The sequence below is a fragment of the Ciona intestinalis genome, unplaced genomic scaffold, assembly GCF_000224145.3.
Source record: "Ciona intestinalis unplaced genomic scaffold, KH HT000076.2, whole genome shotgun sequence".
NCBI classification, from domain to species: domain Eukaryota; kingdom Metazoa; phylum Chordata; class Ascidiacea; order Phlebobranchia; family Cionidae; genus Ciona; species Ciona intestinalis.
This window is the reverse complement of record NW_004190398.2, coordinates 328,884-353,412: the sequence shown is the minus strand read 5'-3', so window position 1 is coordinate 353,412 and position 24,529 is coordinate 328,884. Positions and strand designations below refer to the sequence as shown.

Here is a 24,529-nt window from a genome sequence, read left to right as displayed (position 1 = left end):
GCACGAAAGTGAAAAAGAAAATTTGGATTTTTGTAAAACCACAAAACTTGCCCGTATAATGAGCATATACATCATAATTCGTGCAAACTATTATTTATGGTCCATATACAGCTATCTGTCTTAATTATATGGAAAACATAATCAATCACACTTTATGTATTCACTGTTCATTAAAATAACAGTAAAAAAAGAACGTATTAAAAAAAATAAAAATTGTATATTAAAACAAAATTGAAAAATTATTAAAAAGATAAAATTATTAAAAAATATTTATACAATGAAATTTGAAAATTATTAAAAAGTATATAAAAAAGAAGAAAATACAACAAAAATATGAAATAATAAATTCAAAATTTTACATGTTTAAATACTAACCCACAGAGAATAGTTACATCATAATAGCTTTTGTGATGCAAAAACAGTTAAAGGGTGAAATACTTGTGTGTCCACACATTTTTTTCCGATCAAATGAGCTTAATTTTTTCCGTTTTAACAAAAAAATAAGAATTTTTTGTTGCGGTTTTAAGCTAAAAATTGAACTAGTTATCATTTTTTAATCATAAACACAAAAGTGTTTTTTTTTTTATAATAGCACAAAATTATTATTTTTCATTATGCATTCTATTTTTTGAGCATTATATTTTGTAGTTTATGAAAATTGGTGACCGTCTATAATCATATTTATAAACTTCTCGTTTTTACATTTTTTAGTGAACTATAGGTGACATTGTTAAAATGCAGTTACACATATTGTCACATAGTTGTCAAACATTAGGAACCTCATTAATTAATGTGGCAAATGGTGTATAATTTGACTACTTCTTTGAATAAACGACTAACATAAGGGTAAAACTGCTTATAGAGTGCAAAACATATGTGAAACTGTGATGTCACCCATGTTTTAAAAATTAGGTAAAAATGGGCTGTTAGGGTATAGCTTTTCTAAATAAGTCAGGAGATTTCCCGTTTTTTTATCTAGTGTGTTATCAATGTATATTTGTAAACCATGAGTTAGTTTACAAATACAGTTGATAACGTTTAAACGGCGCGCAATTGTAGTGATTTATTTTATGTGGGGGTTTTTTTCGCTTATATTGCATTAATTTATATTAAGATTGGCCTAGTACCCTCTGATTATGGTATTAAAGTGTATAAATTTTAATTTTTTCCATGTATAATATGTTAGTTATTTACTGTTTTTATTCATTATGGGTGAGGTCCTTTTAGGCCAGATTTGGCCCATTACCCCCAGAAAGCCCATTTTAGTCTTTTATGAGAGTATCCAACCAGTGTTGTAACACTGCAGTCAGACACCTTATGTTAAATACCTTGCTAGATTGATTAAAATTGAAGGTATTTCTCAATTAAAAATACTGCTATATTAGAATAGCTTTACAGAAAAATGCCCCCAAATTTTTTTAACCAATTACTTAAAAAAAAACATCCAGATTTTAGTCAAAATTGTGACCTATCCTGCGTAGGGGTTATGTTTTGATTTGCTGTTGCTTTCAGCCGCCAACTGTGGCTTAATGCGGCCTATTTTTGTGTGTTGTTATTACACGTGGAGTGGCTTGTGACCAAACAAGAACAAACCTATTACCAACACCCTGTTAGACCGCAGGGCAGGAAATACATAATTTATGCTAAATTTGGATTTTTTTGCGGTGGGATTTTTAATCTTTTCTGGCGGAAATGTGTGTAAGAAAAAATGGTTGTATTTATTTTGATATTATTTTTTAGTAACTGTAAAATTTCAATTTTATGTTGAAAATACGTAATAGATTAAATAAAATGAAAATAAATTGGTTTCACTATTTTTAAAAACACTGATAAAATGTTTACATTAGCATCTGGCAACAGGGTAAAAAATAATCTCGCATCACTGTAAAACATTTTTGAGCAACACTGTGAAAAATAAACTGGCAATACTGTAAAACCAATCTGGCAACACTGTAAAAACAATCTGGTAACACTGTAAAAAATAATTTAGCAACACTTGGAAAATAATCTGGCAACACTGTAAAAAATAATTTAGCAACACTTGAAAAATAATCTGACAACACTGTAAAAAAATAATTAGCAACACTGTAAAACTAATTGACAGCACTGCAAAAATAGTCTGGCAACACTGTAAATAATAACCTGGCAACACTGGCATTGTGGGTGACTTGTTATTTGCTTTGTTTTGAAGAATAAGTGTAAATAATTGCTCTTAATCTGATTACTTCATATTCGCACACCCAGCATTGTCATGCATCACTGGTTTTGTTGTTTCAGGTTTTCCCTCCGAGAAAAGATTAAATTTTTTTAAAGTTTATATTTTATAATATGTTTCCTGTGCTTAAAATCCTATTCTGTGCATTTAAAAATTTTTTTTTTAATCTTGTTTCAAATTTTATTTCCAGTTTGCAAAAAAAGCGATTTTTTTTAATTTAGAAAAAAATATTAATATTGTGTTTTTTACCCCACTCAAAAAACTTTACTAGCTTTTTTTACAACATTTATTAACAGTTTGTAAAAAATAGCGACAATAAAAATAAAATTACTAGCATTTTTAATGGCATTTTATTAGCAGTTTGTAAAAATTTTTTTTTTTTTTATTAATTTAAAAAATAAAAACTAATACTGTTTTTTCTACCCCAGGGTCCGAGGTGCAGTTGCCCAACTGGTCTCGAATTAGCGATCAACAGTCACCAGTGCGTGGTACCTGAAGCTTACCTTCTCTATTCACTACCAAAAGTTGGCGGAATTAAAGAGATTTCTCTCGACACTGCACAAAACGACAAGTCCCTTCCATTCAACAAACCCGTTGAAGCTTACTTACTTGATTTCTCAGTAGATGATAGTATGGTGTATTGGACAAATACAAGAGACATGGTACGTTTTATATGTATTAAAAAGACAAATGTCATGACTTTTTTGTACACTTTTCTCTATAACAGTGAGGTAATAGGCAAACTTTTGCCTAAATTTCATGTCCCATGGCGTGTCACGCTGTAGGACCTTGGCCATGTAGAATAGAATTTTATTACATGCATTGGGTATACCCTAAACATAGTACATGTAATATTATGGGCAATTTCAGAGCCATATAAAGAAATCACTTGCCCCTGTATCATAGAGTTGGAAACCCCGATTCGAAATTATGAATACTTTAAACTCAACAGAATGTAATTTCTATCAAACCTAATATTCACTAAAAATTTAACCTTTACAATTGTAAACCGTAAAAAACACACAAAAACACTCTTTTTTCTATCCCAGAAGTAGCAAACCTGCTCTGCACACCTATAGCAATCTATAGACCTAACTCTAAGAAACAATATTATTTTTGTTATCCACAGAAAAATGTTTTTTTTTCCTTTTTTATTTTTTCCATTTTTTTTCCGATAAGAAAAAAATTACTTATTTAATTTTTCATTTTTTTCTAACTTTTTTTCAGACAATCTCGCGTGCTTTTATGAACGGGTCCAACGTTGAGAGATTCATAGATATCGGCATAGAGATCTTACAAGGGGTCGCGGTTGACTGGATCGGACGCAATGTGTTCTGGGCTGACGCTCAAGCCAATCGGATCGAAGTTGCTCGTATGGACGGGACAAGCAGGCGACCAATCATATGGCAGGGATTGGATTCACCTGCGTGTATCGCCATGGATCCAGCCAATGGGTGAAGAGAATTTCTATTTTAAAAAAAATATTTTTTTTGTATTGATTGATAATTTGTTGTTAAGAAATTTTTTTTCTTTTTTTTTTCTTTCTGTTTTGTTAAAAAGTATGTTTGGGTTCGAAAATTTCTATTTAAAAATGTGTTTTCAGTTCTTTTGTATTCATTTTTTCATTTATATATTTTTTTTTCAAATTATTTTCTAGTTTATAAAAAAATACATTTAATGTAAAAAACTGTTTTTATTTTGTAATAAAACAATACTTGTATAAAAGTATTTTTAAAAGCTGCTTCTAAAGCTAGTTTGTTAAAAAATTTATTTCAATTTTTTCTGATAAAACATTTTTTAACTTTTTAACGAAATTCCAAACATGTTTTAAACAGGTACATATACTGGTCAGAGTGGGGCACAGACACGTGCATAAAACGCGCAAATCTGGATGGTTCCAACGTGGTACGATTGACACAAATCGGGGACGTTGGACGCGCTAGTTCCCTTACTATAGATTACGAGGATAGAAGGATTTATTGGGTGGATTATGACAGTAATATGATCATGTCTTCCGATATGGAAGGTAGGTATTGTGGTTGTGGGTATACAGGTTGAGTTATGGTCTTTATGAGGGAATTTATCATTTTTATGGAAAATTAGGTTAAATTTTTTTAAACAATTTTCTGGACGGAATGTTTTAAGACTAGGAAAAAACTTTAAAAACTTGTAAAAATTGGTAAGTTAAAAATTAAAAAAATTAATTTATAAATCTGAGAGAATGAAAAAGATTTGATTGCATATTTACTACTTGCATTTTTTACTATTGTTCAAACATTTGACATTTTTTGAACTTCATAATTCTTGATGTACAGATTGTAACTGGAAAGGATTTTTTGCAATTTTAATATATTTGCCCATTTTATTATTTTTTAATTATATATTTGTATTTTTGTTAAACTTCATAATTTTCTATGTACATTTTTTGCAATTTTAATATATTTGCGCATTTTATAAACAGGCAGAAACTTGATTGAAGTAATCAATGTAGCTGACGAACCAGGAAATGTTATTTCAAGTTTAACATTATATGGAGAACATGTGTATTGGGCAGATAGCAAACAGAAGACCATACAAAGAGCAAATAAATTGCACGGAGCGAGCAGGTCAGAAATTATTATAATTTTGATATTTTTTGGTGGAATTTTTGAATTTTTATTCTGTATGAGTGAGGTTCTGTCAAATAAATTGCACGGAGCGAGCAGGTCAGAAATTATAATTTTGGTATTTTTTGGTGGATTTTATATATTTTTATCCTGGAGGTCTTATCAATTAAATTGCATAGATTAAGCAGGTCAGAAATTATAATTTTGGTATTTTTTGGTGGATTTTATATATTTTTATCTTGGAGGTCTTATCTAATAAATTGCACAGATTAAGCAGGTCAGAAATTATTATAACTTTGATATTTTTTGGTGGAATTTTTGAATTTTTATTCTGTATGAGTGAGGTCCTGTCAAATAAATTGCACGGAGCGAGCAGGTCAGAAATTATAATTTTGGTATTTTTTGGTGGATTTTATATATTTTTATCCTGGAGGTCTTATCAAATAAATTGCATAGATTAAGCAGGTCAGAAATTATTATAATTTTGATATTTTTTGGTGGAATTTTTGAATTTTTATTCTGTATTGGCTGAGGTCCCTCCAAATAAATTGCATAGATTAAGTAGGTAAGAAATGTAGGGATTTTTAGGATTTTTTAGAATTTTTTTTTTTTTAATAGGGTTTTTTGTATTTTTGGTGGATTTTTATGAATTTCATTCTGTATGGTTAAGGTCCTACAGCATGACACGCTATGAGATATTTTGGCCACGGAAAGATCATATATTTTATTTTGAAATACAAAAACTTTTATTAATTTTCCAAAAATTATTTAATTCCACGAAAATTCTGCATTTAATATTTTTCCCGTAAATTTTCTGTAAATTTCCGTTTCACAGGAGAATAATCGAGACTGGTCTCGGTTCTATTGATGATATGTTGGTGTTTCACGCATCACGTCAAATCGGTGTCACATCATGTTCACGTGATAACGGGGGGTGCCAATACCTATGTTTAAGTCTTCCAGGGGGAAACTACACTTGCGAGTGCCCTGCCCATTACACGTTAAATCTATTGGATAATTCTTCATGTGTTGGTAAGAACTAATTCAAAATTCATTCATATTAAACATCTAAAAAATAGATTTACATACTTTTCCTTTCTTTTTTAAAAAAGTTTTTTTTATTTTTGTTAATTGTTTTACGTACTAATATTTTACCTTTAAAACTGCTTTCTAATTTTTCTAACAAAAAAAACAAAAATTAACATTTTACTTTCAGAATTACTTTCTAATTTTTCGGATAAAATTCAGAAAAAAAGCAAACATTCATAAATTGGTTTCTCTCATTTGACTAATAAAAATATGACGTTTTTTTACCAAAAAAAGTTATACAAAAAATTGTTATCGGTTGAAAAATACCTTTAATACCCGTAAAAACAATATTTATTTTTAACTAATATACAAAACAGTCGTAAATTTCATTCATTTACTTCCCAGCCCCATTAAATTTCCTATTGGTGAGCCAGACTTCATATATTTCCCGTATTGTGTTCGAATCCTCCGAAGGGGTCCTAGGGGTAATTCCCGGGGCTGAGATTGACCAGCGAGCAGTTTACGACGAGAATGCAAAACCAACGCCTGACGCCGTGTTACCCATTAAAGGGCTGAAGGTGATTTAAAATCAATCGATCAATGAATGAATGAACGAATAACAATTTTCTTGAATAATTTTTTTTTAAAGTTTAAATTCAAAACTAAAATTTAAAAAAGTAAAAATAAATTTAAAATTTAATATAAAAAAATTGTATAAATTAAAAAAAAAGTTAAATTTCATTTATGTAAGTTAAAAATGGTCAATTTTACCTCTTCAGGATGCCTGCTCAATTGACTACGACCCAATAGAACGCACAATATACTGGATCGACTGCGCCACCGGTGAAATAAAGAGTTGCCGAGACAATGGCACAGATGCGAGAGTTCTCGTCGCAAATAGGGGTTCAAACGGGTCAAATCGACCCCATGATTTAGCTGTGGAACCCTACACAAGACATTTGTACTGGACAGACTCTCTGTCTAATTCCGTAAGTTTTTGTTTTGAATTTTATATTTTTTTATTCTTTGTGGGTGAGGTCCTTCTCAAGGACCTGGGATTTAGGTCAGATTTGGCCCATTAGGTGCTCAAGGACACATACGTCGATCAGTGTTAGTATTGTCGTCGAGCATAAAACCAGTGACACTTTGGTTTTTGTCGTTTTCGATGCAGGCGCCTAAACCACTGAGCCACGGTGCCGTTTTCTTTTATAATGTCTTTGCTACCATTGTAGGCGTATTTGGGCAAGGCACTTAACGGCAATTGCTCCAACCCAGTGGTTACTAATGGGTTGTCCAAATTATCAGCCACACATCAAAAAAACTAAAAAAAAGCTAAAATATAATCACCCACAAAGTAACAAACTGGGTAATTCGTAAGCTGGCACGAGGTGTAGATTTTCAGAATCAAACATATTTAGCATTTTTTTTGTAAAATATTCATTTAGTTTAAACTCCTGTCCCCCTAAAAACGACACCTCTAAAGTTACACCCACAATTTTTTGCCAGAGAACTATGGAATAACTACCATATTCCTGTACACATATCTAATGCAAACATATTTTAGATCCAAATGATGAATTTAAATGGGACCATGATTGGGACTGTATTATCTGGTAAACTCAATGCACAAGGGGTGGGAAATGGAAAATACATTGATATTATGCCAAGGAAAATTACAATAGACTCCATGAAAGGGTAAGCTGATTCGTATTGCTTGGTTTTTGGTCATAGAAATTTACGGTGGCAAAATGCATTTGCCACATAATGTAAAATCTGTTAAACAAATATTTGCTACAGAAATTAATCATTTGAGTTCGGTGGCATTTGCCACCGTACTTTTCGATAGAATTTAACTAAATTAATAAATACAACGATTGATTTTTTTCATAAATTCATTCTAATATTATATATTACACCTTGTTTACAAAAACATCTAAAAACCCAAGCGTTTGCCCCAATTCAGAAATTTTTAAACAAGTAATATGAATAAATTATGAAAAAAAAAAAAAAAATTTAATTAAATCGTTATAAACAAAATATAAATAATTTAAGTGACCAATTTTTGTAATAATTTTTTTTTCAATTCTGTTTCAAAGTCCAGTTTTTCAAATTTTATCAAAAAAAAAATTATTAATTTTTTTCACAGGCGCATATACTTCAGTAACACATGCCATGACACAAAGTCATGCAGATTTAAGATTCTACAATCTGCTTTAGACGGATCTGATTGCATTGAATTATTCAGTCATAATTTACACAACGTTTCAGCTATGGTAGTAGACTCACAATCTAAAAGGTGACAATTTTTATAAGTTTTTTTTAGCAAAAAGTTTTAAAAAAATTAAATTTGAATTTGTTTTTTTTATAGATTTCTTGTTTTTTTTCAGTTATTTTTTTTATCGATCAGATTTTTATATTTTTTAATTTTTGTTTAGTACATTGATGTATTTCATTAAAAATAGGTAATAATAAAAAATGCATTTTTTGGTAATTTTTAATCAGAAAATTCAAACGTATTTGGTAATACAATATATAAAACGAAATTTCACATTATACTGATTTGATTCTTAACTTTCTGTAATTTTTATTAATTTTTTTTTTCTATTAAACTCATTTTCACCCAAACCAGATTAAACTGCTCTGATCCAGAATTTTTCATAGTTTTAAAAAAATTAAAAAATTCAACAAATTTTTCTGTGATTTTTATTTAGAAAAATTGAAAAAATTTTTTTTAAATTTTCTATTTAACTTATTTTCACCCAAACCAGATTATACTGGTCTGATCCGGATCGTGAGGTTATAGAATGGTCAAATACCGATGGAAGCCATCGTACCACGCTTATTGAGAACAGTATAAGTCAACCAGTTGGTTTAGCTGTGTTTGGTGATTCCATCTATTGGGTGGACTCTCAGGTTCATATTTTAAGTTTTTTTTTAATTTATTTTAGCGATTTTTATGTACTTTTGGTCATTTTTTATAAAGTAGTTTTTTTTGTATGAGGCAAATTTATTAGTAAAACAGAAATTTAAATATAAAAAATATAAAAACCGAAAAAAAAATAAATACAAAACATTTTGATTTTTAAATTTTGAAAATTTTTTTTTTTAATAATGCTAATTATGATGTCATAGATTGATGTTGGTGTGATCAGTGGAGCGAATAAAATCGACGGTTCAAATCGACGAATTATTCAAAGTCGAGTCCGAAACTTAAAAGCGATCGCTGCAGCCAAGCTTATCAATCTTGGTGACCGATGTAAGTCATAGAAACATGATATTAATTTTATGATTTTTATGTTAAGTTTTATATTATTTTTTATTACTTTTTAAACTTTTTTGTGTTATCTTTATTCAAGCAGAGAAATTAATGAAATTTTTTTCTGAAATGTGTTTAGCCAAGAGCAAATTTCACATGCAAAAAAATAATTTAATTCTTTTTAAACTACCACATATCGTTTAAGCTGTCAACCTGTCATTTCAGATTATCATAAAAGTATTATTTTTCATTATTTTTCGTTTTAGAAGCATTATTTTTATTTATTAAAAACATTTTTTTTTTTATGAATTTATTTTGTTTGTTAACAATGCCCCTCCACAGTACAACACCCATGTTTCACTGATAATGGGGGTTGTTCACATATCTGCGTGCCACAAGTTACCGGGGTGACACGGTGTTCGTGCCCCACACATCTTGCTGTGATAGAAGATTCCAAATGTGGTAAGTTTTGTGTTTTTTTGTTTGTTTATTTTTAGGCTTAATTGTTGTTGTAATTGTTGTCTGTTTATTAATTGTTGTTGTTATTGTTGTTATTGTTGTCTGTTTATTAATAAATTTTGTTTTTAAAAAAAAAAAAAAATTAAACAAATTTTTAGTACACTATGTTATGGTAATGGGTAAAATAGCCAAAAAGTTTTTAAGCTTAATAGTATAAACTACGCAGTACTTTGTGTAAAATTGGTGTGCTATCTTTGACCCCTGGAGTCCCCTACAAGCAGGGTCGTGACCCCCGGTTTGAAAAGTACTAAGTTAAACAAATAAAATTATATATAGTAGGGTGGTGGAAGGTGGGAAACCTTGTGCTTTCTGTTTACTACCAAATGGGACGAGAAAGTAGAATGAAAAGGTGTCCCATCTTTCTCCAATTGCATATATATATAAATTTTTAAAAAAAAAAAAAAATTTAAAAAAGTTATTATGTTTTCCAGGCAAGCCAGTGACGTGTGGTCCAGGTTATTTTCGATGCAAAACTTTATCGATTTGTATTCCCATGAATTGGAAATGTGACAGTGAGAATGATTGCGAAGATGCCTCAGATGAAATGAATTGTGAGACAAATAGACTGCCGTGTAAGGATTACGAAGTGGAATGCAAAGCAGGTAAGTTTTACGGGACAACGATAGTTTTGCTTAACTCAGTGGGTATTTATGGGTTATCTAAATTAAATTGTCCACTTTAGAAAACAAATTAATACTTCAAAAAATTTATTATTTTAGATACAAAATAAACAAATTCTTGCTTAAACCTAGTGGTCACTTATGGGTTGTCTAAATTGTCAGCCATTCTTTAGAAAAAAGTGTGGGGGAAGATGGGACACCTTTTAGTTCTGTTTCCTCGTTCCATTTGGTAAACAAAAAAATCAATGAATTTTAAAACTGTATCCTCACAACTCCCATAGACCGTTGTTAATTTTTTAAAACACAATCAGGATATTTGGATATTATGTGTCAAAGATGTTCCAACCTACCCCACCCTACTATACAACATATTATATCATATTTTGTTTTCACCACAGGAGATTTACAACACAGAGGAAACTTTCTCCATAACTTGGTTCAAGTCTTGCCCCAGTGCGTCAACCAGTCAAAAATTTGCGACGGAACGTATGATTGCATCTCGCAAAGTGATGAAATGAATTGCGGTAAGTGGTGTATGTGGCATATGGCTTTGTCTGGAGCCCTGGCAAAGTGGTTAGCGCGCCTGTCTCTAACCCAGAGGTAATGGGTTCAAGGCTTGTACGGCTACCCCTGTGGGCGTATGTGTCCTTCGGCAAGACACTAAACGGCAATTACTTCAACCCAGTGGTCAGTAATGAGTTGTCCAGATTTTCAGTCCTACATGAAAAAAAAAATAATAATCACCCACAAGTAACATACATAGTAACTCGTAAGCTGGCACGAGGTGTATGAGACACCTGTGTTAAAACGACTTTCGTTTTCCGGCCACTCGAAATGAAGTAAGTTACATACACGAGTACTTTTTAAGGTAGGGATGCCTTTTAGGGTTAACAAATTGGTTGTAACGAGTACTAAGTAGTATTGGTAAACATGCTTGTTTTACTCTATGCTACCAGTAATAAACATACATGTCTTTAATTATTTGAGCGTTTTCTTTAGATTGTGGACCTAACCTAAAGGTGTGTCCATCTGGCCAGTGTGTGGCAGTAGGGAGCTCATGTGACTGCACCAACTGTCAGCCAAGTAAGAAAAAAAAGTATTTTAATAAATTAATATGTAATTAATATTCCGCTATATCCTACACCCTAAAATCAAACGTTTCAATCAGGCAACTTGTTTCGGAATGAAGCGTATGTGAATTTTAAACATATTTAAATCAAAAACAAAAATTTTTTGGGGTTTGTTTTTTTTAAATTAGTTTTATGAATGACCAAAATACTAGTATATATAATAAGAATTGGTATTTTTTCCATACTGTTTAATGTCTCTTTAAACAATTAACTAAGGTCTATGGAAATCAAGGGGATACAGTTTTATAATCTTTAAATGTTCTTTGTTTACTACCTAATGGGATGAAAAAATAGAATAAAGAGGTGTCCCATTTTCCCTTACCCTACTATATATGGTCATATTCTCTTTTTTTTCAATAATATTTTTTCATTTCTAATTTCTCACTATTTTTCTCTCACACTCTTCTCCTCTTTGTTTCTTCCTTTCTCCTGCCAGTTCTCAATGAAGGAAGGCTGGTGGTCACCGACGAGTATCTTCTTCAAAAACTTCTTAAAAGACTTGAGAGTTTCAACAAGAGCAACCAAGCTCATAAACTTCCTGGTACCTCTAACTCTTACCCACTTTTTCTCAATTTTTATGTCTCAACTTAAATATTTTAAAAACCAATTTCTGAAAATAAATTTCCTAAACGAATTTCTGAAACCACATTTTTTTATCAAATTTCCGAAACTTAATTTTTTTAAACAAACTTCTGAAGCTACATTTTTACAAAAAAAGTTTAAAAAAGCTATGTTTTTACGAAAAAAAGCTTTTGAAGCTACCTTTTTACAAAAAAAAGTTAAAAAAACATTTTCTGAAGCTATATTTCAGTCTTTTTTGGAATAATCTTTGGGTTAATTTTGAAATAATTTTGAAGTTTAGGTTAATTTTGAAATAGTTTTGGCGTATTTTTTTGGGGTTAATTTTTGGAGTAATTGGCCAATTCTGGCCCAAGCCCCAAAACACATGTCTCGCCATAGGACCTCACTCATATAAAATACAAACCTGGAAAATCACCAAAACCAAATCAATTTTCACCCGAAAGTTCGATAAGCACTTTTCTAACCACTCCCCACCCACTTTATATTTATAAGATTTCTATTTAAACAGTCATTGGCGGCAATGATCAAGACAACTCAATGGTTATAGTGATCGGCATCGTATGTGGGTGCGTGGTTTTGCTCGGAATCGGTCTTTTTATACGACATTGCATGGTAAGTTCTTATTCTAGTTTTTTCATGTAGTTTTGTTAGTAGTTCAAATATGTTATTTTGACATTTTTGAACTTTTTATATATTCTGGTTTTATTCCCTTTGATAAATTTTGAGTGGTGCAATTTTCTTATTTTTCTGACCTTTTTATACATTCTGATTTTATTCATTTAATCTTTATTTTTAAAAGTTCCATTACGCTTTGTAATATTTTTAGGTATTTTTGTATTGTTATAGATAAATTTGTATTTTGCATATTTTGTATTCACTTTTGTTTCACAAAAATATTTTGCATTCCATTTTAATATTTCCTATAACCCCCCCTCCCCCCCAACAGACCCACAACTCTCGTTACCCGCAAGGGGTTGTCATGTTCGCCCCGCACACGAACGGCAACTGCACCGTCAACGTAGAAATCCAGTCGCGTGCCGACACAACTGAAGTCGTAAACCACCAAAAAACTAACGGCAACCAGAGCCGTAAAAAGGGGTCAACAAAGGGGAAAGCATCGATTAACCTTTCCTTTCACCCCAGCGGGAGTAGATCGGGGTCAAATTCCCGGTTTGGGGTCCCATCAAATTGGCAATTTCCCGTCCATTATACAAAGGATTGCCATTCTATGGATCGTCCCTGTGTTCCAGGGGCATCAAGGTGTTCAAGCATACAAGCCAAGGTTTTCTCACCGGTGAGTATAATTTTATTTAAATAAATGTAGAAAACTCTGCTTTTTTATTCTTTTTGGGTGAGGTCCTTGTCGAGGACCTGGGATTTAGGCCAGATTTAACCCATTGCCCCAACACAGTGGTTGCTAATGGGTTGTCTAAATTGTCAGCCGCACAAAAAAACCTCACTCACAGTTACTCACATGGCACAGAAAAATATTACCTACAAAATCACATTCATTGTAACCCTCCACCTACAAAATAATAATATATTTTTCTAACATAAATTTTAATGTGGCTGATAAATAATGATTGTTACATCACAGACCACCAACCCCCCACCCTCCCCTGCAACAGTGAGATCGGGCTCCAAAAGCGGGGACAGGGTTTATTCAACTGATTCTGGAAGGTCTCACCATAGATGTAAGAATGGATATAAACACAGGTAAGCGTTGAAATTCAGGAAAAAAAATTCAAATTGGTTTAAAAATCTTTTTTTTTTAAATTATTAAAAGCTTTGGGTAATTGTAAAGAAAATCCAAAATTATAAAAATAATTGCACTAAACAAAAAATGGCAGAAACTTTCGAAAATTTATTATAAGTCGTTAATAAAATTAACAAACTTCTAAAAAAACACTGATTTAAATTGTTTTTTTTTACACAGAAGGTCTCAGCACCGCTACCCAATCCATCACCCTCCACCCCCTACCCCATGCAACACAGACACATGCGATGACGTAGACCGGGGTTACAGACACGGGGGTTCGAATCGAAGCCCCCCATCAACGAACTCAAGCGTCCCGCATGAGCCCCCGCCCCCCTACCACCACCATCAGTGTTGTTACCACTGCTACCATCAATACCCCCCACAATGTAGACACCCAGATGGCAGCTCGTCAAGCTCGTACCAATGTGAGGACGACGATTGCTCCTGTGGTGGTGACTCCCTACCATCTTACCCCCCCTCTTATAATCAGCGGGGGCGCTCCTGGCGAAGACCTCCACATCGCTCCTACCTCTCATCGGATCTGAATTCGGATTCGGATCCATTCGCGCCCCCGCCAACCCCACGCAGCCAGTACATGTCGGAATGTTGTTACACCCACGGTGAAACGACGGAGGCCGACGATCCATTAGACGAAGAAGATGAGACGGTTGATGATGATGTCACTAATGACGTCACAGAAAACCTCATTGCAGGATCGGGAGTCACGGAAGATGAGGAGGGAGGATCTGAAGATGATGCGGACACAGTTTTACTCAATCCGAGGTCATCCCCATCAGTAACGGAGCGAAGTTTTCGCATCTATAACCCTCCGCCATCCCCAGCCACAGATTCCTCATGAAGCAGTGCTGCCAGTTGAAAAACTTAATACAAAAAATAGTGCTCCCAGTTAAAAACCTCTGCACAAAAGGCAGTGCTGCCAGTTGAAAAACTCGGTACAAAAAACAGTGCTGTCAGTTGAAAAACTTGTCACAAAAAGCAGTGCTACCAGTTGAAAAACTTGTCATAAAAAGCAGTGCTCCCAGTTAAAAAACTTGACACAAAAAACAGTACTACCAGTTGAAAAACTTGTCACAAAAGCAGTGCTCCCAGTTAAATAACTCCTCACAAAAAACAGTGCTACCAGTTAAAAGGTCAGAAAATGCCAGGCGAATAACTAAAACATGATCGAACAGCACTGCAGAAACATGTATATAAATCCAATTCCCTATTGTAATGGGAATGTTTAATGTTTTTACCATTTTTTGTTTTATTTCATTTCAAAACCAATAGAACCCTCTGCCAACGCTGTCGTTGCCAACTTTTTTGCATTTTATTCTTTTTTTTGTTTGTTATCAAATTTTCAGCGGTACACGAAACTTTGCATTTGATCTTGTATATACTGCACTTCAATTCTTCCGAACGAATCATGTTTTTTTTATTGTACAGTATAAACATTAAGTTTGTCTGTCGTTCTGGTCAACTATCTTGACAAAATAATCGCATAAACGTTTTAGGATTTTCAGGTACACTTTTACATTTCTTAGAATTTTAAAGTTTGCAGTGGTAGCCTTTGAGTTTTTTTACGACGAAAAAAAACACTTTTTTTCGTTTTTTTTACCGCCGTTTTATGCGTGCCAATTCTATTCTATTTCTATTTTCTGTAGAATAGAATGCGTGCCAATTATTCATATAAGCATGAGCCTTTTTAAATTAATTTTTTTGTAAAGTGTACATCAGTCTTCTTACCTCTCTGGTCATTGTTCTAGTGCCTGGTTATCATGTCTGAACGATTTGCAATTGCCCAACGAATGTAAATAAATTTGGTTTTAACTATTTTTATGGTTTAGTTTAGCATTTGTTTGAACTTTATTTGCAAAAAGGGATTTTTTAAATGTGGGAGTAGTCATATTAAAATATGTTTAGAGAATATGTTCTGAAAATAGAAGGGTTGGTATGTACACCTTGCCGCCCCAGGTTTGGTGCCAGGATTTTGAAATGTAAAGAGAGAAAACTAGGGTTTTAAAACAGGGTTATTAAAAGGTGCCAATTCCTCTTCAACACGAAAACTATAGAGTTTTATTTACCAGACCACGTGATCGAATTTAATGCGTTTTAGGGAATTCCCAAACGAATAGGCATTTTTACTTTGTTTATGTACGTGTATAAAATCGAAATACGACTAAGGTTTAGGGTTATTTGTTATTTAGGTTTATAAAATAACCTAACTTTATAGCATTACATGTGCCTAGACAGCCAAAACGATTAATTTTATTTACAAACGTATTTGTTTATGACGTAATTTCGAAATCTACGTCACGCATCTGACGTCTGAAAACAAAACGTCATTTCAACGCGTGGATCAATCTTATCATTGCTATTTTGTCTATTTCTGCAGACTCAGCAAGTTTTATCTTTTACAACACGCTGAAAATGCGCTAGCACTTATTGAATGGTTGGTGCAACGCATGCATGTGCATTGATCACAAAAGTTGCAATTAATGCTATGGAATCTAACGGTACCAGTGCGGTGTCTGATTTGTCCCATGATACGAAACAGGCTGGTGTGAACAGCTACGTTGAACAATGGAACGATTATTTTGAGGGGCATGAAAATTTGATTGAATATTTGAAATACAAAACGTACTCTCACAGTTTGAGACGATGCCATTTTCGAAGTGTGTGTTGGAGGGTAAGAAAATAATGTGGAAAAAGTGACTTTAAAGTTTAAGCAACATGCCATGTATGTACCTTAAGCGCCATGCTCCAGTCTGCAGAGTATGACAGGTGCACGGACAAATTTGTTTACAAAAGGTCATGCACGCCATAATTTGTTCCACGCACGCCAAGTATTTAAACAATGAACCAAATCTGTATCCAATTGATGGATTTCCTAATGTGATTTAAGAATGTACATTAATTTTTAAATATAGCATGTGAAAAATAACCGTCTTGCACTGGGTAAAAAATAACCGTCTTGCACCTTTCATTAATAACTGCCATATTCTGCAGACTGGGCCATGCTGACATGTGTGTTATTAGTGGCAATTGGTTTAACCCAGTAATTATGTGTCTTTATGCACACTTTTGTTTCTAATACAAGTTTAACTTGACAATAATGAAAAATTAATGATTTTTTGTCTGCTAGGTGTAGCGAACTGTTGTTTTGTCTTTATAGCCCATCCTGTCTATTCGTTAAAAATATTTCTAAATCTTTGCTACCGTAATCGAAGAGACAAATAAAGCTTTTCTTACTATTATCCAAATTGTCAGAAAAGTTACTCATAAGTGTTCATGAGGTGTATGAAGCAGAACATCCGTGTTATAATGAATGTCATTGCCCTATCACACTGCTTTTCAACCTTTTTTGGGTTGGTAAACCCCTAAAGTTGTTGCGACGAACTCATGAGCCCCTGTTTGTTTTACCAAAAAACTAATGCCGTTTCGCAATTCCCAGTGATGCAAGATATAGAATTCATATAAAAAAAGGGATAGAAAAGTGGCTAAATTTGTTAAAAATGTTTAAAACTAAATATTATTGCTGAAAATTGTTGAAGTTTGTGGTGCACTCTTGTATACCCTTTTGCACTGGTGCACCCCTGGCATATTTTGGTGCACTCTAGGATGCACCGTGCACACTGGTTGAAGAGCACTGCCATACCAGTAGCACAGAAATCAAAACAAATATTTTTCGTGAATTTATTCATAATACAGACTACATATATAAATTTATTATTTTTAGATTTTCTTGCATTGTTTACCTCACAATACAAGTGAATGGCCAGCAGCATTGGTAAAGTCCCGTGCAGAGTATGATGTCATAAAAGAGAGAAATATTACGATTCCGAATTCCGAGAAACAACCCTCCAATATTGAAGTGGAAAATCCTTTATCACAAAACGATGACGTGAGTGGAATTAATTAATTGCATTGAACCAGTATTATTAAATATATTATCTTAACTTTCAATTCATTTATTTATTTATGCTGATGTACATGACTTTATTTTAATCAGATTGGAAAAAAAGGCAAAAAAAGTTGTATGTTTTTAAGAGAAATGCCCACATTTTTTTTTTTGGGGGGGAAATTCTTTGCACATTTGGAAGTTTATAAACAGTATTATCCTAATACTGCAATAATTTATAAATATAGAATATATACGGGAAAAAATTCATATCAATCTGCATAAAATGGAATTTGTAAAACCATACCCGTTTTTCTAAAAACATAGGGAATGTAGGAATAGTTTTATCCATATTTTTTTGAAGAAAAACTTATTGCTTTAATGCAGTTTAAATATTCCAGGGTAGGCCATGCCTATCCTGCCACCCTAGGTTTTTTGCCTATATGTATAAGACTGCTCCAACCTAGTGGTCACTAATGGGTTGTCCAAATTATCAGCCATACTTGCATAAAAAAGTAAAAAATTCTAAAAAATTTTGAACACAAAGTAAACTACATGGTAACTCGTAAGCTGGCACAAGATGTATGAACACCTGTGTTATAATGACTGTCGTTTACCGGCCACACGAGGATAAAGCAAGTTACATTCATTCAAACCTAAATATGTGCAAATTAAATTCATAATTAAAAGTTTAGAGATTTTTATCTAAAAATCTTATTTCTATCTTAGAGCACCTGGCTTCAATATTTTCGAGACAAAGAACTTCGAAACGATATTGAACGAGACGTAAGACGAACGTAAGTTTTGACTTTCCCCCTCATACAGTGTGTGTTTAAACAGTACTTTAGTATAACTGTTTTTTGATAAACTCCTACATTAAGTTAAGTTTAAATGGAATAGTTATAATTTTAATTTTTTTTAAATGTAAATAGAAATAATAATGTTCTTTTAGTTTAATTTTGTTTGAATTTTAATATCAGAAACTTTAAACATATTTTAAGTTTTAAGAGCTACGTTCCGATGGAATTATTAATCCAAGGTCCCGGATTGCAAAAAAATTATTGCTTTGTTATATTGCAATTACATAATGTAATTTACATTATATTCTAAAAGCTCTGGTCTTACCACCTAGTTAAGAACTTGTAAAAATATATTTTACAATTTGTTTTTACAAATATTCAAGGCCTATCGCTGCTACCATTGTGGGCGTATGTGTCCTTGGGCAAGACACTTAACGAAAATTGCTCCAACCCAGTGGTCACTAATGGGTTGTCCAAATTATCAGCCATACATAAAAAAATGAAAAAAAAAAAAATCACCCACAAAGTAACATACATGGTAACTCGTAAGCTGGCACGAGGTGTTAAACCCGTGTGATAACGACTGTCGTTTTCCGGCCACGCGAAGATAAAGTAAGTTACATTCATTCATTCATATTTCAGTTTCCCAGAAATGGATTACTTCAGTAAAGAGGACGTACGCCACGCAATGGAAAATATTTTATTTTGCTACGCACGCGAGCATACTAACTTGTCGTACAGACAAGGAATGCATGAGCTTCTCGCTCCTATTCTGTTTGTTCTTCATTGTGACCTACAAGGTGCTTTCCATACCCAAGAAATGGGGGAACTCCCGTAAGTTGCTACTTTTAGATTTTTTGTGAAGTCCCGCACCCGCTTGCCGTATTTTTAGACCATAAATATATTATTATAAAAAAATATGTATTTTTTTAAGATTTATAGCACTTTGTGCAATAATATTTTTTCTTGTGCAGTATCATGTTTTTTATGATTGCCAACTTTTTTCAGGCCGATTATTCAAACTGTTTTCCAACAAAAGTATTTGGAAAATGATGCTTAGTAAGTATATATAATATATATATATATTTATGTTGTATATTTGTGTTTTTAGTGTATTCACACCGTGTTTTTAAAACGATCGTAATCAAATTGTCAGTAACTTGTTTCTGTTTGTTATAAGTTATAACATATTAGATAATTAGAGATACGGATTATATTGGTTTCTCTAAGATTCTATGTGCTGTCAAGAATTGCACCGTAGGGATTTCCGAGCTCAAATGCTCTTGCCCAAGCGCCCTTTTTTTGACGATCCACTGAAAATCTAAAAACTGGGGCAAGCGCAGAGCCTTATGCTATTGCTATAAAGTTGCACGCGAGAATAAAAAAAATAAAAAAAAGGAAAAAGTGAACTACTTAAAGATAACAAAACTAGTCAGCATAGCTGTACATAGTTATATCTTTAGCTTTACTATAGTTTTAAGTTTGTGGGGTTTAAAGGTTTCAAAACATGTGTAAAAGATTTTACAAAATACAGCTCACATTGTTCATTGGTTCGGACTGACCCTTTTTTGGTTCTGGCTACAACGTTTTATGTACAGTATGTATGGCAGAACCTGTGTGTTTATTTGTTAAGTCATCTATTATTGTCAATATTTGCCTGTGTTTTTAAATGCGTGCGAGTCAAAAAGTATTTACTTTATATTTCAATGCACAAATTCTGCTTTTATTGCTAATGATAAAACACAGGTGTTGTTAGGGATGCACATTACAGAATAATTAGGTATTCTAGGATATCCTAGAATACTTTATTTCGAATCTAGAATTCCGAATCTAGAATTTCGAATCTTTTTGTATTTATAGGAAAAAATAATTTTACCCACATAAGTCAGTTTATTGACTCTTTCATAGCAGCCTTGTTGGATCATGAGCTGTAAAATTATCAAAAATTGTACTATTGGGTAGTTTTTGCGTCATGAAACGTATAGCAGGCTATGAAAAGACGTTGTAAAACGTTTACTCTCGAAAGTCCCACAAACACAAAAATATTTTTTTTTTAATTATTAAATTTCAAAAATTGTTAATATAGTGTATGAGATGACGTGTGATGACGTCATTAAACAGAATACCGAATCCCTTAATTAGATTCGAATACAAAAGGATTCGAATCTCATAGATTCGAAATTCTATAATGTGCATCCCTAGGTGTTGTATAGTGTATTACTTTTGTAGAGTGCATTACCATGAATGAATGTAACTTATTTATCCTTGTGCAACTGCCAACTCTATAGTTATAATATGGGTTGTTAGTTCTACAGTATGATCTATAGTAGAATGGGTTAAGATGGGACAGCTTTAGCACATAATATCCAAATATCCTGATCACGTTTTAAACAACTAACAACGGTCAATTGGAGTTGTGAGGATACGGTTCATTTTTCTTTGTATGTTCTTTGTTTACCACCAAATTGGATGAGAAAAAGATGGTGTGTCATCTTACCCCCACCTTATCATATGATTAAACATAATATATACAAAATTTAAGAAATAATTTTCAAAGCACAATGTTCTGCCAACTAATGAGATCAACTAATCCGTGGTATTCAATCAACGAAATTGAACCGGAGTTGCCACTAGAGTGTGCTAAGAACAATGACCCCATACCTACAGTACCCTTCCAACCTTCTGAGGTAAAAATAAAATTAAAAAAAATTTTAATGTAAAAAAAAAAAAATTCTTGAGGTACAAACTAAATTAAAAAAAAAAAATTAAAAAAAAACAGATAATGTAATTATTAACTTATTGTTAAAGCTGACAGCAATAGTTAGGATTTTTCGTAAAATTTTACATTTTTTTATGCTTTGTTGTAAATATGTGCCGGTTTTGGTAAAAAAAACTTTAAAAAACAAATTTTGTATGTGGTACTGGCATAGGTAACAGATTAAATACTAAAAAAAATATTTTTTTTTTAGGAGAATAATGCGGGACCACCTTTAGAAATAACAAACAAATTGAATCGAATCCATAACGATCTGCTTGCTACGTACGATCATGAACTGTATTATCATATCAGCAGATTGGAGATTATTCCTCAAGTTTATGGACTGTGAGTTACTGTATTTATACTAGGGATGCACATTACAGAATATCGAATCCGTGAGATTCGAATCCTTTTGTGTTTGGATCTAATTACGGGATTCGGTATTCTATTTAATGACGTCATCATACATTATCTCTTGAACTATATTAACAATTTTTTAAAATTTAATAATTTTGAAAAAAAGATTCTTGTGTTTGTGGACTTACGAAAAAAAAAGGTTTCGTAGCGTCTTTGTTTTGTTTTTGTTAAAAACCATTTACAACTATGAGTGTAACTGTATTTTAAGCATGTCACCCCAGATTTTGTTCAATATTCAAACAACACTTAGAAAATACATAGCTCGCTAAAAAGACCATAAATTTTTAAATCACATCTTATCAACAGGCGTTGGGTACGATTATTATTTGGACGAGAATTTGACCTTCAAGATTTGCTTGTGTTGTGGGACACCATGTTTGCTGATAGTTCTGCTTTAGATCTGGTCGATTATATTTTCGTGGCATTAATGGTTAACATAAGAGAACAGTGTAAGTTTAATTGTGCTTGCTGTATATTCTATTTGTCCTGTGCCGTGGCAAAGTGGTTAGCGCGCCTGCCTCTAACCCAGAGGTAATGGGTTCAAGGCTTGTTACAGTCAATGCTACCATTGTGGGGGTATGTGTCCTTGGGCAAGACACATAAATGCAATTGCTCCAACCCAGTGGTCACTGATGGGTTGTCCAAATTATCAGCCATACATAAAAAAAAATTCCTCAAAAATAGTAATCACCCTTGAAGTAACATACATAACTCGTAAGATGCATTACATAAACACGCAAATCCCATTACCCCCTGCTCTATTAATAAAGTAAACCATATATATACAGTAATGTGGGGTAAGATGGGACACCTTTAGCACATAATATCCAAAATTTCTGATTGTGTTTTAAACAATTACCAACGGTCTATTGTCATTGCGAGAATTTGGTTTTATAATTCTTTGCATGTTCTTTATTTACTACCTAATGAAACGAGAAAATGTAATGAAAAAGTGTCCCATATTCCCACTACTACATACAAATTGTTTTTTTTTTGTGTATTTAAGACTGTTAATCTTTAGAAAAACAAAGCTATGAGTAGTGGTCTGTCCTAACTTGAGTGTAGATACAATATTCCTAATTTTTACTAAACTTATTTTATTTTTTTGATAAATAGAATGTTATTTTACAGTGTTAGCTGCTGACTACTGCACATGCATGAGGATATTAATGAAATATCCTCCAATTGAAGATATTTTTGACATCGTGCATCTTGCTATTTATTATAGAGACCCTAAGGTAATTTTTTGTGTGTGAAACATGGGGTGGAATTTACACCTAACACCCCGTACTTTACCACATAATGTGTGAAACATGGGGTGGAATTTACACCTAACACCTCGTACTTTACCACACAATGTGTGAAATATGGGGTAGAATTTACACCCAACACCCCGTACTTTACCACATAATGTGTGAAACATGGGGTGGAATTTACACCTAACACCTCGTACTTTACCACATAATGTGTGAAATATGGGGTAGAATTTACACCCAACACCCCTTACTTTACCACATAATGTGTGAAACATGGGGTGAAATTTACACCCAACACCCCGTACTTTACCACATAATGTGTGAAACATGGGGTGGAATTTACACCCAACACCCCTTACTTTACCACATAATGTGTGAAACATGGGGTGGAATTTACACCCAACACCCCTTACTTTACCACATAATGTGTGAAACTTTTACGGCCAATTTTTACCCAACTCATAAATTCAATATTTATATCTTTTTGTTAACTACTATGACATCATAATAGAACAATCGTCGTCCATCTCACAGTCGATTCAAGTTCGAACCACGTCAAACCGAGAAACAACCAGTAAAAAAGACCAAAAGTTCCAATGGGATTTTTTCGGGGCTCAAAATTGACAATCTCTTTTCCAACTTTGGAAAGTTAGTTCATTTTTTTAAAGAATTTTTGTCAGCAATAAAATCGAAATATGTAACTTTAAATTAATTTTAAAAACCAAATTGTTTATACAATCGTTATAATGTTAAAAGTTTTTGAATTGGTAATTGGTTTTTAAAATCATTTATAGTAGGGTGAGAGAAGACGGGACACTTTTAGCACATAATATTCAAATATCCTGATCATTTTTTAAACAATTAACAACGATCTATGGGAGTTGTGGGGATGCTATTTTATAATTTTTTGAATGCTTTTTGTTTACTACCAAATGGGACAAAAAATGGAATGAAACGGTGTCCCATCTTCCCCCACCCCACTATATATTGTTTTTTTCTCTTTAAGATATTCGCATGTGTATTAAAAGCTAGATCCATCTTGCAGGCTCTTTATACTGTTGAGCTCTATGCCATAGCACCCCTTTGTCTGGCGTATGTTTCCTTGGGCAAAACACTTAAAGGCAATTGCTCCAACCCAGTGGTCACTAATGGGTTGTCCAAAATTATCAGCCACACATAAAAAAAATAAAAAAAAAAACAAAAAAATAATTACCCACAAAGTAACATACATGATAACTCATAAGCTGACACGAGGTGTATGAACACCCGTGTTATAACGACTGTCGTTTTTCAGCCACACAAGGATAAAGTAAGATTCATTCATTTATTCACCCTGGATGTTGGGGTAATGGGCCAATCCTGACCTAAATTGTAGGACCCATGGCGTGCCACACTGTGGGACCTCACCTGTACAATTTTACTTTTTAGCCATTTATGCTATATACAAAGTTCCATGTATTTTGTCACGACTAAACGACTATAGTCTAGCTTGCATATCTAATATTAATCTTTTCAGTGAATTTAAACGAGCTGTATCTACTCCTAAAGCAGCAAAAAAACCAACGTATCAAGGTAAAACTTATTTGTTAAGACATAACATAATTTTATAGATCTCTTCAAAAACGTTAGCGAAGATCATAGTATTTAAAAACAAAGAAATGGGCATCAAGAGCAAAACAAC

General features: G+C 32.7%; 2 protein-coding genes across 4 annotated transcripts in view; both read left to right on the top strand.

Moving 5' to 3' along the window:
• The window catches only part of LOC778669 (low-density lipoprotein receptor-related protein 6), a 34,602-nt gene extending 19,051 nt beyond the window's left edge, over positions 1-15,551 (top strand). The window contains exons 12-31 of one of the 3 annotated variants that reach the window (XM_026838386.1): positions 2,644-2,877; positions 3,443-3,669; positions 4,051-4,241; positions 4,677-4,821; positions 5,657-5,853; positions 6,256-6,428; positions 6,630-6,839; positions 7,415-7,545; positions 7,997-8,146; positions 8,619-8,763; positions 8,983-9,106; positions 9,449-9,568; positions 10,057-10,227; positions 10,644-10,769; positions 11,245-11,328; positions 11,812-11,916; positions 12,466-12,569; positions 12,904-13,251; positions 13,555-13,673; positions 13,894-15,551. In XM_026838386.1, the coding sequence (XP_026694187.1) occupies positions 2,644-2,877; positions 3,443-3,669; positions 4,051-4,241; positions 4,677-4,821; positions 5,657-5,853; positions 6,256-6,428; positions 6,630-6,839; positions 7,415-7,545; positions 7,997-8,146; positions 8,619-8,763; positions 8,983-9,106; positions 9,449-9,568; positions 10,057-10,227; positions 10,644-10,769; positions 11,245-11,328; positions 11,812-11,916; positions 12,466-12,569; positions 12,904-13,251; positions 13,555-13,673; positions 13,894-14,575 (3,786 nt within the window). In that variant the 3' untranslated portion in view covers positions 14,576-15,551. The remainder of the gene's footprint in view (positions 1-2,643; positions 2,878-3,442; positions 3,670-4,050; positions 4,242-4,676; positions 4,822-5,656; positions 5,854-6,255; positions 6,429-6,629; positions 6,840-7,414; positions 7,546-7,996; positions 8,147-8,618; positions 8,764-8,982; positions 9,107-9,448; positions 9,569-10,056; positions 10,228-10,643; positions 10,770-11,244; positions 11,329-11,811; positions 11,917-12,465; positions 12,570-12,903; positions 13,252-13,554; positions 13,674-13,893) is intronic. The other 2 variants (XM_026838387.1, XM_018815487.2) reach the window with 2 other exon arrangements.
• A 523-nt stretch (positions 15,552-16,074) lies between these two features.
• Positions 16,075-24,529, top strand: part of LOC100184429 (TBC1 domain family member 5-like) — an 11,053-nt gene continuing 2,598 nt past the window's right edge. Inside the window, exons 1-11 of the mRNA XM_009863042.3 lie at positions 16,075-16,405; positions 17,456-17,620; positions 18,347-18,414; positions 19,060-19,251; positions 19,426-19,476; positions 20,975-21,104; positions 21,387-21,520; positions 21,899-22,041; positions 22,724-22,830; positions 23,360-23,496; positions 24,365-24,420. Of these exons, the coding sequence (XP_009861344.1) occupies positions 16,166-16,405; positions 17,456-17,620; positions 18,347-18,414; positions 19,060-19,251; positions 19,426-19,476; positions 20,975-21,104; positions 21,387-21,520; positions 21,899-22,041; positions 22,724-22,830; positions 23,360-23,496; positions 24,365-24,420 (1,423 nt within the window). The 5' untranslated portion in view covers positions 16,075-16,165. The remainder of the gene's footprint in view (positions 16,406-17,455; positions 17,621-18,346; positions 18,415-19,059; positions 19,252-19,425; positions 19,477-20,974; positions 21,105-21,386; positions 21,521-21,898; positions 22,042-22,723; positions 22,831-23,359; positions 23,497-24,364; positions 24,421-24,529) is intronic.